Here is a 13,182-nt window from a genome sequence, read left to right on the forward strand (position 1 = left end):
GGCCAGGTAGGAAGAATGGTTGCCACTGTTGTTCATTCTTCCTGAAGAGGGCCAATGACATCACAACGTTATGTCTTCATTGGATTTAAGTGAGGCAGAGTTGGACAAAGTCCTCAGCCTTGGTCTCTCCCCCACAGTCATCCTAGTTCAGTGATAAGACAAAGGTCAGGATGACTAGAGGTGGCCCAGGATTCAGTGGGTGATCTAAGAGTCTCACAGGCTACAAACAGGAAAGCAAGACAGTCCCTGATCTCCAGGAGCTCACATTCTAATGTCCCATATGAATGTAATAGCCTGCTACTATACCACAAAAATGATGAATGTGAAGTCAGGGAAGAAAGGGTAAACATGTATGAACTGATGTATAGGCAGTCCTAGAAAAGAAAGGTACACACTGACCAGGTAAATGAAAAGGGAAAAAAAGGAAACTGAAAATTGGTCAGTCTAATAACTAAGAAGCTAGACTTAAACAAGAGTTATACCTCCTCTTCCTCTCACAGGGGTGGCGTATCAGTTGTGTGGAATTTTATATAGAGAGGGTGTCCCAAAAGTCACTGTGCTTTAAACTATGAAAGCTTAAAATTGCACTAAGACTTTTGGAACACCCTATCCTATTATACTGGGTTGATACAGTGATTGATTTTGCTAAACTGCTTTTTTTCCTTGATTTATTTCTGTTAGACAGGATGGCTTGTTGGAAAAGGGGAGAGGAAAGAGAGGGATGTGATCAGAAATGAAGGAGAGCAGCAAAAGAAAGTTCACTGTAATTGTATCAGAGGACCTGAGTTCAAAGCAATCTCTCTGGGCCTCAGTTTTCTCATCTCTAAAATGAGAAGGTTAAATTGAATGGCCTCTGGGGTACCCTGTAGCTCTAAATCTATGATCCTATATGTCATAGAATCATAGATTTGTATGTGTATATATATACATATATATATACACATGCATATATAAATTTGTATATATACACACAAATATGTATATACATATGGGGGGGTACATTTATATACCTATATATGTATATGTCATAGGATCATAGATTTATATATGTAAATATTTTTATTTTTAGATTATGTTTATGTGTATTTATATAGTTTTATATACATAGCTTAATACACATATTAAGATATATCTATACAATATGTATATACAGAGAGAGAAAAGGGGGGCATTGCTTAAACACCCTCTTAGATCCTTGAGACAAACTGCTATGGCAGTGCTAACCTTAGTACTGCTATCGTTAAAAAACTGCACATTGTTTTTGCCACCAAACATAAGACCCATTGACAGCAATGAGGTTGATGGAAGAGGAAAGGATCTGTTTTGCAGTTAAGAAAAAGCAAGTGCTCAGATGTCTTAGGCCACTTGAAATCCCGCCAGAGAAGAACTTGATTTCAGCATTCTTAAACACTCAAGGATGAGGCAGCAAGCAGTCTTTCCACATGTGATGATGTATTTTCAGGAACAGTTTCTCAAGGTTTTCCAAGCCTTCAGGCCCCTGATTCTTTTTCAAATTACCAAGATGATAGCATCCCAGGGAGGGCGGTGATTAGTCTAAAGTCTCCACAGCTGCAAGAGATGAAGGCACAAATTCCACTCAACATTCAGCTTCTTCTGGACTGAATTTACCCACATGACACCAAAGAGGAACAGAGGGACCAGTTAAAAGAGCTGGACCAGCATCAGTTCGGTTCTATTTCTTCCATCCCATTAACTGTTGGGAGACCTGGGGCTCCTCTGCCAGCAGCCTCCAGCACAGCGCACACCGATGTCATTGCAAGGGGCCAAAGGGATGGATGGTTAGAAGGCCTGTGGGTGGGGAGAGGGGAGGAAGCAGACCCTAGTAGTGCAAACACAACTGGTATGCTTGGAAATTCAAAAAGGGCTTGCAGTTCATTATTTGTAGAACCAGGAGGACGATAAAACCCCTAGTAACAGAAGGGGCTTCACCTGGGGCCATGAGTTCGGGGCAGCCTACGGCTCCACCTTCATGCTAGCTAGCCTCTGACTTATCAGCAAGCCATGCTGGAAAAAAAGAGCAGGCCTGAAGCTTTCTGTCACTTACCTAGAAAAACCAACCAGGTTTTATTTTCTTAATTTAGTTTACCTCCTCCCTAAAAATATATCCTTAGGTTACTAAGCAAACATAATAATATACAGCCTGCTCCTTCATCATTTTTATTAGTGTGTTATCCACCAAAGGTGCTTGGCCATAGGCCCACACAGACCATCTGACCTTCTGTGAGTCTTTGAAGACTGGGAAAGGGATGGGTGAGGAGACAAGGAACTCACATCTTTGTTTATACACACTTATAAATATAGAGATACTAAATTTATGCTTTGCACTATGGAAAATTAAAGGAAAATGGGAAAAGTCCAATATGAAATGTTCTCTTAAGAAAAACAAGAAACAAATTGTCCTTCCCAGGTTATTTCTGTGAACTAAATGGAGGAGATTGTAAAGTCACTTTAATTCACACATTAAACTACCTTCTGAATAACTGTCCACTGCAAGTCCACGCCTACATCTGGATTTTTAATAGCCTATTATCTATCATCTTACAGTTTGTGATATGGCCCTATAGAACATATACAATGTGTGGTCTTCCTTCTGAGGATTCCAAACCCAACTGTACTCTTTCCTAGGCAAACTGGAAAAAGGAAATGGCAAAGGTCAAGAAACCTATTGAAAATCTGAATGAGTTTTAAAATGAGTTCTCAAAACTCTCAAATCTGGGGGAATGACAGCAAATGGCTCTCCAAGGACATGTCATAAGTTTCACTAGGCATGCTGCAAAATTTAGAGAGCAAGATTGTTGCTGATAAAAAGTAATGTACAAATGATTTTGTTTAATATAAATTATAAACTTCTCTGGCATATATAAAGCTCATTAAGTATTCACAAAGTAAAGAGAGCTTGCCTGTTAGAATTAACACTAACCTAAAAACACTTCAGACCTTGAATTGGAAAAGAACACAGCAAAACAACTGTTCTTATAGAAGGAAAACTGCAAGTCTGTGACTCTTCCAATTCTCCCATACTGTCACTAACTTTTAAATATTCCCTGCAACACAAATCTTTATGGCAAAGAATGCTGTTCCATGAGCAAAAAAAAAGTTTGAGAACCAAAGATCTACAGTTTGGTTGTATGTATTATTTTGTAAAATCGTAAAGGAGATGGTGCTTTACTTCTCATGGGGGATATAAGGCATACAGCAAAAACCCCTTATCTTAATTATATTTTCTTTTTATATTATTTATGCAAATGGTTTGTACACTCCTATAACTTCTTACAGGTCACTTTAAAGTCCAGTGGGGGAAAAACTGTGAATCTGGAGTCCAAGCTGGACTTGATTTGATTCCAGCTCTGCCATCTGTCTAGTCTGGGGCAAGTCATAGCCTTTCTGGTCTCAGTTTCTTCATCTTTAAATTTTGAAAGAGAAACCAAAAGAATCCCTTTAAACTGGTCAAACTAGGTAAATAGAGAAGGATTTGTGATATCTGCCTATCAACCATTATTGGTATTATGGCACCATGTATTTCTGGCAATAACCACATTCAGTTCTTTTATAACAACATATGGATTCCTGAAAATCACCTGGCTATTCAAAATCATGCACTAAAAATCATGAGCCTATGGGGAAAATGGGGTTAGGAGCACAACACTCTAAAACTTCATTAGTAACACACTAAAAAGAAAAGGATAGGAACATAATAAAAAATGGTAGCACAGTTTTATATATATTAAATGGTTAAGAAATACACAAATGCTACAATAAATAGTGGTGGTCTATTGACCTTGGGATGCTGTGCAACCTATATGCAGTTCTCACAGGACCAGGGCTGTAGCTGGGAAAATCATGGCATTTGGGATGAGAGGTTGGAACTCTGAGATAGCCCTAATAGTTTTATCTAAAACCAGATTCATTAAGGAATATAGCAAGAAGTATAGAGAACCATACCCAGGGAAAAGTGGGAAGCCAGGGAAAGTAACCTTCCACCTGTAGTCCCCTCAAACTCATCCTGAACCTGCCCCCCACCCCCGTGAAGCAACAAGCATTTATTAAGCACTTACTAAATACCCAGCACTGTGACAAGTACTGTAGTATGGCCCACTGACTCCACAAGTTACATATATTACATCCAGTCAAGTCCTGGTTTCCACAACATGCTTTCCCTTCCTTCCTCTTCACCCTAAGACAGAAAGCTTTTCCTAACCTCTCCTAATTTTTCCCTCTAATAATTACTTCCTATTTATCCTGTATATAGTTTGTTTATACATAGCTGTTTAGATGTAGACTTCCCCATTGGATTGTGAGCTCCTCTGGGGCAGGTAATGTCTTTCTTTGTATCCCCTGGGCTTAGTATAGTGCCAGATACATAGCAGGAGCTTAATAAATATTTACGGACTGTCTCTGTCACATCCCACTTACTCAAGGCACTGTTCTCTAGCATTGTGGTATTGTAAAAAGGATATTGGATTTGGGATCATAAGACCTGAGTTTCAGACCTGGCTCTTTCATTTCCTGCCTTTATGGTCTTAAGCAAATTCCTTCCTCTTTTTCAATTCCCTCATCGGTAAAATGAATGGGTGAGATCAGCTGCTCCCTATGGTCTCTTCCAACTCAAATTCTATGAATTCCTATGAGAACTAGTTAATCTGAGGGGCTGATCTCTGCTCAAGCATCAAGGATAACAATAAGGATTAGAAAGTAGAAATCATAATGCCAGGGGGCAGATTTGACTTCCCAGGTCTTGCTAAGACTTTGATAGGATATAACTTATAATCTGGGAAACTGCTGTAGAATACTCTACCTTTATTTAAAAGGAAAAAATTAGAAAAAAGGAGTAGTAAAGCAACACTGTACACTGGAATATATGCTCATATGAGGAAATCCATGAAGCAAATGGAGAGGCAAGGTGGAGCTTACTTGGAAGAACCTCAATGGAAGAAGAAACTCAAGTAGTATTGTAGTAAAAATATACTAAAGACCACCTGGTCAGCAGGAAGAAATGAATGATGAATGCAAGGAATGAATCTCTTGACTCAGAGGCATGATATAGTGTGGTAAGAGATTTCAACTATCCCAGACATCTGTTAGAGATCCTGCTCTACTAGAAATCAGTCAGTCAATAAGCATTTATAAGCATTGCAATGTGCAAGTCATTGTGCTAAACCCTGGGGATAAAAAAAGAGGCAAAAGACAATCCTTGCCCTCAAAAATCTCACAGTCTAATGGACAAATATGCACAAACAAGTTATATATACAAGATAAATAGGGAAAAAGAAAAAAGAGAAGAAGGAAGGCACCAGAGTTGAGAGGCTGAAAAAGTCTTCCTATAGAAAAAGGGATTTTAGTTAAGACTGATGGGCAAAGTGGATAAAGTACTGGGCTTGGAAATAGGAAAACATCTTTTGAGAGTTCAAATCTGACCTCAGATATTAACTAGCATGTGTGACTCTGAATGCCTCAGTTTCCCTATCTGTAAATTGAGCTGGAGAAGAAATGGCAAACCACTCCAGTATCTTTGCCAAGAAAATCCCAAATGGGGGTATGAAGAGTTAGACACAATTGAACGACAAAGGAGTATTACATGAGGTAAGGGCTAAGTTGTGTGACGAGAATGTGCAAGAAACTTATCAATCAACTTAGGTTGTTAAAATACATGTACAAATTGTTTTGTGAAAATTGTTTCATATGAACTAAAAGTCAGGGCGAAAAGGCTAAGAAATAGAGCTGCCTTTTCACTTATTTTATTTTATTTTAGATTGAGTCTATCTCACCCTGGCTAGATGTGGCTGCTCATAAGCCAATCCCAATACTGATTGGTAAAGAAGCTTTGACCTGCTCCAGTTCTGACCTGGGTCAATTCAACCCTCCTCAGGTAGTTCAGTGGCTCTCTGATGTCAGGGTCTCACCATATTAATGCAAAACCTAGTGTACACACCTGATGGGCTTTAGTACTACTGAAGGTATGAGCTCCTGAGCTATAGTGATTTGCCAAGCCTCCACCTTCCCCCAATCAGTGACTACAGGGCAAACATCACCAAGCCCAGACTGAACAGGACTTTTTGAGCAATAGTGGCAAGCAGTAAGAGAAAGATCAAAAAGGGGTATTGTATACTACTGCTGGTGGGTGAGGGGTTGGAAGATGGGAAGATGACAGCAGATAATGGAGAAATCAAAATTATTCAATGCTTATTTTATTCCTATTTTCTCTCACAAAGAGAATTCTGAGAGAACAAAAATTATTAACAGAGATTGAAATTCAAGATAAATAAGGAGATGGTCAGCAAGGAACTGCCCTCAATGAGTTCAAGATTTCAGGCCCAGACAAACTATATTCCTCAGTGCTAAAAGAATGGGTAAATATGAATTTCTGAGCCACTATCAACAGGACTGGAAATAAACAGATGTTATTCCAGTTTTCAAAAAACAAGAAAGTCAGGAATTGTCAAATTCCAGGTCATTGATTAATTCAATTCCAAGCAAAATTATAGACTGTGTAATAAAAGGAATGGTTTGTGAGAATTTATAAAGTGAAGCCCCAGCATATGTTCTTCCAAAGCAGATTAACTTTATGCCAGATGTATTTCATTTCCTTTTTTAGACAGGGTTACCAGGTTGGCAGATTAGGGAAATGTGATAGATGCAGAATTCCTGGATTCAGCAAAGCATCTGGTAAAATCTGTCCTGATAGCCTTATGGAAAAGATGGAGATATATGGGTTAAATAGTGTTAAAGAAAGGGAGATTCAGAACCATCTAAATGACAAGCAAAATGTAGTGATTAATGGATCTATGTCAACCTGGAGAAAGGTCTCTAGTGAAGTGCCTCAGATATCTATCGTTGGCCTTCCTCTGCTCAACATTTTGACAAAGGCATGGATGAAGGCATTTAAAATATGCTCATCAAATGTGTAGAATGGGGTAAACGGAGAGGATGAAAAGGGGGTTTGAGTAGAAGACAGGTAAATGGTGTGGAACAGAGGTGTCAAACTTGTGGCCCATGGCTGCAAGTCCAAAATCCTAAGTTTGACCTAAATCAAATTAAAATGTGATTGGGAAATATTTAATGCCCCACCCCCAAAAAAGTACAACATAGATAATGCTAATTTATGGTTTTCTAAGTCAGTATGTAGGTGGTAGGGATCCATTTCTCTCTGAGTAGATAAGAGTTTGGGGGCTGAAGTAAGGAAGACTTGAGTTTGAATGTTGCATAGGACCCTTACTAGCTTTAACCTTGGGCCAATCACTTAATTTCTAGCAGCCTCAATTTTCACATCTGCAAAACAGGGATAATAATATCATCCTTCATTGACCTCCAGGCTACTCTGACTCTCCTATCTTTCACTGTTCCCTGGTTCTTTGATTCTGTGACAAAGATCCATGAACAAGACATTCCATCTCAGCCCTGGTCATTTTCTCTGGTTAAACCCCATGCCTTGAATGTTCTCCCTCCTCCACTCTAACTTCTACCTTCCCTGTCTTCCTATAAGTCCCAGTTAAAATCCCATCTTTTATAGGAAGCCTTTCTCAACCTTTCTTAATTCAAGTGCCTTCCCTCTGTTAATTATTTCCTGTTTATCCTGTTTATAGCTTGTATATATATATATATATACATATATACATATATATACATATATACATATATATTTGTGTGTGTATAAATACATACATACATATATATATAGTTGCTTGTTTTCTCCCTCATTAGATTGTGAGCTACTCAGGACAGAGAGTGTCTTTTACGTCTTTCTGTATCCTCAGTGCTTAGCACAGTGCTGGCACAGAGTAGGTGCTTAATAAATGTTTATTGATTGATTCCCTTCCCTCTTCCCTGTCTTTCAGCTTCCTCGCCTGGGTTAGGTCATCTTTTACAGGCTGATTACAAGTAATCTAGGAGAAGGAGAAAGGCTGACTCCCTCAGGATTACCCTGAACAGATACTGTTTAGATGCTCTACGGATCAATTGTCAAGGTCTTCTGATTATAATAATAATAATAGCCAAGTTGGAGGTCAGAATTTAGATCCGAAAAGATTTCAACATACTAGAACAAGCTGATTTAAGATAGAGTAGAACAGAGATAACTGTAAAGCCCTATACTGAATTTTTAAAAATTAACTGTATAAATTCTGGATGAAAGAATAACTAGACAGTCAATGAGCATTTAACTGCCTACTATGTGCCAGGTACCTAGGGATACAAAGAAAAGCAAAGACAGTCCCTGCCCTCAAGGAGTTCATAATTAATGGGGCAGATAAGAAGCAAATAAATATGCGTGAAGGATAAATAGGGAATAATAAATAGTACTAGTCAGATTGGTCTGGAGTCTAGTGTCCACTTGTGGGTACCACTTTTTAGTGAGGAAGCTGATAAACTCAAGCGCATCCGGAGGAAAAGAAGAATAATAGTGAGAGGTCTAGGAATTAGGACAATGAGAAAATTAAGCCTCAAGATGAGGAGATGGAGTGTGTATGGAACATAATAGCCATCTTCAAGGATCTTCATGTGAAAGAGGATTAGGATTGCTTAGCCTCAGTGGGCAGAACTAGTAACAATGTTTAAAACATTCTAAACAATGAGCCAATGTCCAAAAGTGAAAACATTGCCTCAGAGGATACTGGGCTTCCCCTCACTGGAGGTCTCAAATGACCACTTACTGGGAATATCATAGGAACCGTCCTTTCAGGTTTGAGTTGTACTGGAGGACCTCTGGGATATCGTCTAAGTTCTGTGCTTGAACAATGGAAACCCCTTGAGGTTGCCGGGGGGGGGAGGGGGAGGCAGAGAAAGCCAGAACATTTTCATTTGAGGAGGGGACACAATAAACCAAAAATTAATTTCTACAAATAACATTGCAAAACCAGTAAGAAGAGGTGGCAAAGGGAATTTGGAACAGCAAAAGCCTTTCAAGTCGCTATACCACCTAACTGAAATGCTGACCCTATTTCACTCATTAACTACACTTAAGAGATAGTCATCAGGTTGATCCAGTCACTTTTATTTTTTTTAGGGTTCAAAGAACCGCTATCACTATCAAAAACATTTATTAAGTATATGTTTTCATTTCTGCCTGCCCTGGGAAAGCTAAGCAGAATCCAGAATGAGATAAAGATAGTTTCATCAACCCGAAAGCATTAATTAACCACTTACCATGAAGAATACAAAGATACTAACATAATAGTACCTGCCTTCAAGGAGTTTGCATTCTAATGAGGAAGACAATATGGACACATATCTATGTAAATATATTCATGTACATGTATGTCCCCTCTGTGTACATATATGTATATATGCTCGTGTGTGTATTAGTGTGTATACACAGGTGAGAGAGGTGGAAGGGAAGAAAAGAAGAGAAAAGGAGAGACAGAGAGAGCACCCATATACCTCTCTGTCCATAAAGACATAATTAGAGAGAATAGATGGGGGACGGGTTTGTATGACAGATACAAATCACATACAAACTAACACTTCAATAAAGGAAGCAATTCCACAAACATTCATTAAGAGTTTACTATAAGAAAAAGTGCCCTTGGAGTTAAGAATACAAAAACAAAATACTCTTGACCTTCAGAGAGGTTTATGGCCTGAACAGAAAGTAGGGGTGTGATCAGAGAGAGAGCCGAAGTCATTTAATACGGGATCATGGAGCTGGAGCCGGAAAGGACCCCCGAAGGCCACCTGGTCCAACCCCCTCGTTTTACAAATGGGAGGCTGAGCGGCCTCAGATGCGCCCTGTGAAGGCTGGCCTTCCACGAGGGCTCCGCACCGGCCCCTTCGCCAGCCTCCCCGGCCGACTCCGCGTCCGCTCCGGACCTTCGGTGCTCGGACTCCCTCCACCGGACCGCGCTTCCCCAGTACTGAAAGAGGGCGGGGGCGAACGCGAGCTACCTCCCCTGCCTAATAATGCGGGCAATCATCACCACGCCAAAAACAATGCCTTGCCCAGGCGGAGCGAGCCGCTTTTACCAAGGGGGGGGCTGGGGGCCAACTTTGAAGCTGAACCGCAGGTGTCAAGTGCGGAGGGGGTGGGGGTGGGGGGTGGATGGATGTGGGGCGGGGGCAAGAAGCGGCCGTGGGACGCGGTGGTCAGGCGGTTTCGAGGAGGAGCCCCCAAGGAGGTGACCCAGGCGGTGGAGGCCTTCAAAGAGCGGCGGGATGGAGACCAGCCCTTCATCCCCCAGAACAGAACAGGTAGAAGACCGGGCTGGAGGGGACCGCGGTGCCCGGACCGCCTCCCAGACAGGCATCTAAGGGGAGTGTGGGGGGTGGAACCCAGGCGTGAGTGGAGAGGCGAGCCCTCAGACTCCGTAGCAGGGCTGCGCTGCAGAGAGCTGCTCCGGAGAGAAACGAGGGAGGAACCAATCACAACTTGGCTCTCCACGGAAAGGGCACTGTGACGGAGCAGTCTTATAGGCTGGCTGCACCTCAACCCACCGCCAGTAGTCGTGGCCGAGTGGTTAAGGCGATGGACTAGAAATCCATTGGGGTCTCCCCGCGCAGGTTCGAATCCTGCCGACTACGAGGAGATACGTGCCTCAGCATTTTGGTTTCCTTTCCTCTACGAGCACTGCTGACATTTTCTTTCTTTCCCCGCCCCGTCTCCCTCAGAATTACAGAGAAGGGGCGAAGTGGGGAAGAGCAGGACCCTCCAAGCAGGGCCGTACGCTGAGCGCGTTTTGTACCTTGGGCCACAAGAGGGAGAGAAGCCCCTCCGAGGCAGGCCGGAAGCCAAGTGGCCGCCAGGCCTCCGGCCTCCTTCCCCACGCAGACGGGCGCGCACGGGAGCGGTGGAGTCCGTCGCGCGCTCCGAGCCCCCGAAGTGCTTCTCGCGCTTGGCCGTGAGCGCCCCCCGCAGGGGAGGAGGGGAGGAAGAGGAGAGCGCGCGTGTGCCCAGGCCCCCCGCGGCGCGCCCGCGCCACCGCAGGGAAGCCGACTGGGAGGCAGGGGGCGCGCTAGAGCAGCAGACGGCGCGCGCCTCCAGGCCACGCGTTGCCCTAGGCAACCAGCCGGGACTATGGGATGACTGCGGCGTGGAGTGGGAAGGGAGAGGGAGGCGGTGGAGGAAAGGGGTAGGGCCGGCCAAGATGGCGGAGGATCTGGACGAACTGTTAGATGAGGTGGAGTCCAAGTTCTGCCGACCCAAATCCTCAAGTCCGGAACCTCCGGAGCGGCAGCCGGGCAGGGGCAGCACCGTGACCTGCAGCGGGAACAGCATCGACCGGGAGACGGAGGACTACGACTATGACGACGACTACGACGAAGACGATGATGACGACGACGACGACGACGACGACCTCAGGTGATACGGGCCGGGGCGGGAGGGACAGCCCTAGGCCCCCTTCGTCCTCCCAGGAAAGCGTGATTTACGGCCGCTCCTATCGCAGCCGGGGAAGGCGCCAGCACTCCCCCGCCTCCCAGCGTGCGGCGGGGGCGGAGCCGGAGTCCGCCCCGCCCCCGTCTGTCTCCCGGGGCCTCTGGCTGTCCTCTCTCCGGTCCGCAACCACCGGCCCTCTGGGCGCGAGCCCGCTCTGGCTTCGGGCCTTCAGGGCCTGAAACTGACCCAAGGGAGGCTGAGGGGGGCTACCGCCTCCCACGCAGCCCCAGCGGCCCGCGGCGCCCCGGGGGGGAGGGGCGGTCTGCATGTTGGGGGAGGGGTGCAAATGGGTCCGGCCCCCCCTCCCAGGAAAGTGTCTGTGTGTTATTAATGGGGCCGACTCCTCCCTGGAGAAGTTTGTGTGTATTAATATTAATGGGTCTGACTTCTATTCCGTGTGTGTGTGTGTGTGTGTGTGTGTGTGTCTTAACTTCACCCAGAGGTAAGTGTGTCTGACCCCTTCATTCAGGGGAGCTTGACTTCTCATCTAGGCCGACGTCTGTGTGGGTGCTGATGGGTCAGCCTCTTCAATCCAACATTGCGCGTGTCCCCGGACCTGCTTAAGTGCTTACACCTCAAAAGCACAACAGACCACCTTTTTTTTTCTCTTCTAGTTTTAGTAAAAACGTTATTCCCAAAAGGCTGCAGGCGTTTGTTTATTCTGGAGTCCTCTTTGGTCTTGGTGTTTTGGAACTATACCAAAATGTGTATGTGTCCAATGAGACCAGTCTCCTTCCAGATGCAGTCACAGAGCCAGAAGCGGACCTTGGACAGTATCTTTTTCCAGCACCGCTTGTTTTTCGAATTTGAAAACAGGGCTCCAACAGGTTAAGTGATTTGCCCAAATTTGCCACAGGTTTGAAGTGGCTAGAAAGGACAATGGATGTTTGTTGGAACCTGCAGTATTTAGTATTTAGTAATACTAAATAGTATTTAGTATTTACTAGTATTTAGTAAGAGGCTGCTAGGTGCCAGGCATTGTGTTAAGATACTGGGGATTCAAAGAAAGGGAAAAGATAGCCGTGGCTCCCAAGAACCTTACATCTTACCTCAGATACTAACCCTATGACCCTAGGTAATCAATATGCATTTATTAAGTGCCCAAAACATTCCAGACACTGGGCTAATAAGTCTTGGAGATTTAAAAAAAAGTAAGACAACCCCTACCCCTTCAAAGAGCTTCCTGTCTAGTAGAGGAAACAACAGGCATGCAAAGTAAGCTTATGTACAGGATAAACAGGAAATCATTAACAGAGAGAAGGCACTAGAATTAAGAGGGGTTGGGAAAGGCTTTCAGTAAAAGATTTCAGTTGGAACTTAAAGGAAATCAGGGAAGCCAGTAGGCAGAATAAGTCACTTAGCCTATGTCAGCCTCAGTTTCTTCATCTGTAAAGTGGACTTAGTAGTAGCACTTAACCCACCCCACCTTCCAGGTTATTATGAGGATAAAATGAGAGAATTTTAAGAATATTTGTAAAGTACTTTGTGGCAGGATTTTACCCAGGTTCTTTGCAACTCCTTTTTTGCCTTTTGCCTTCAAAGCCAGGTTTATAGCTACCCAAGGGGGAAAAAAAATCCCCTTTGAAGCCATACCTCTTCAGTTAATTGGACAGTGAGCCAGCATTTATCAGTCCACTACTATCTGCCTGGCACTGTGCAAAGTCCTAGGGATGCAAAGGCAGAAAGATAGTCCCTGTCTAGGAAGACTTCACATTCTAATGGGGGATCCATTTATCTATACCATGTTTCTGTATAACCAAAGCATGTGGTGTAGTGGAAAGTACACTTCCCTGCTCAGT

At 43.6% G+C, this 13,182-nt stretch overlaps 1 protein-coding gene and 1 non-coding gene across 2 annotated transcripts in view; both read left to right on the forward strand.

Moving 5' to 3' along the window:
• Positions 1-10,087: 10,087 nt before the first annotated feature.
• CFAP418 (cilia and flagella associated protein 418) overlaps positions 10,088-13,182 on the forward strand; it is a 28,802-nt gene continuing 25,707 nt past the window's right edge. The window contains exons 1-2 of the mRNA XM_072603471.1: positions 10,088-10,200; positions 10,618-11,308. Of these exons, the coding sequence (XP_072459572.1) occupies positions 11,094-11,308 (215 nt within the window). The 5' untranslated portion in view covers positions 10,088-10,200; positions 10,618-11,093. The remainder of the gene's footprint in view (positions 10,201-10,617; positions 11,309-13,182) is intronic.
• TRNAS-AGA (transfer RNA serine (anticodon AGA)) lies at positions 10,449-10,530 on the forward strand. The gene has a single exon. It is a non-coding gene; the product is annotated as a tRNA-Ser (tRNA).

The sequence above is a fragment of the Notamacropus eugenii genome, chromosome 4, assembly GCF_028372415.1.
Source record: "Notamacropus eugenii isolate mMacEug1 chromosome 4, mMacEug1.pri_v2, whole genome shotgun sequence".
Taxonomy (NCBI): Eukaryota; Metazoa; Chordata; class Mammalia; order Diprotodontia; family Macropodidae; genus Notamacropus; species Notamacropus eugenii.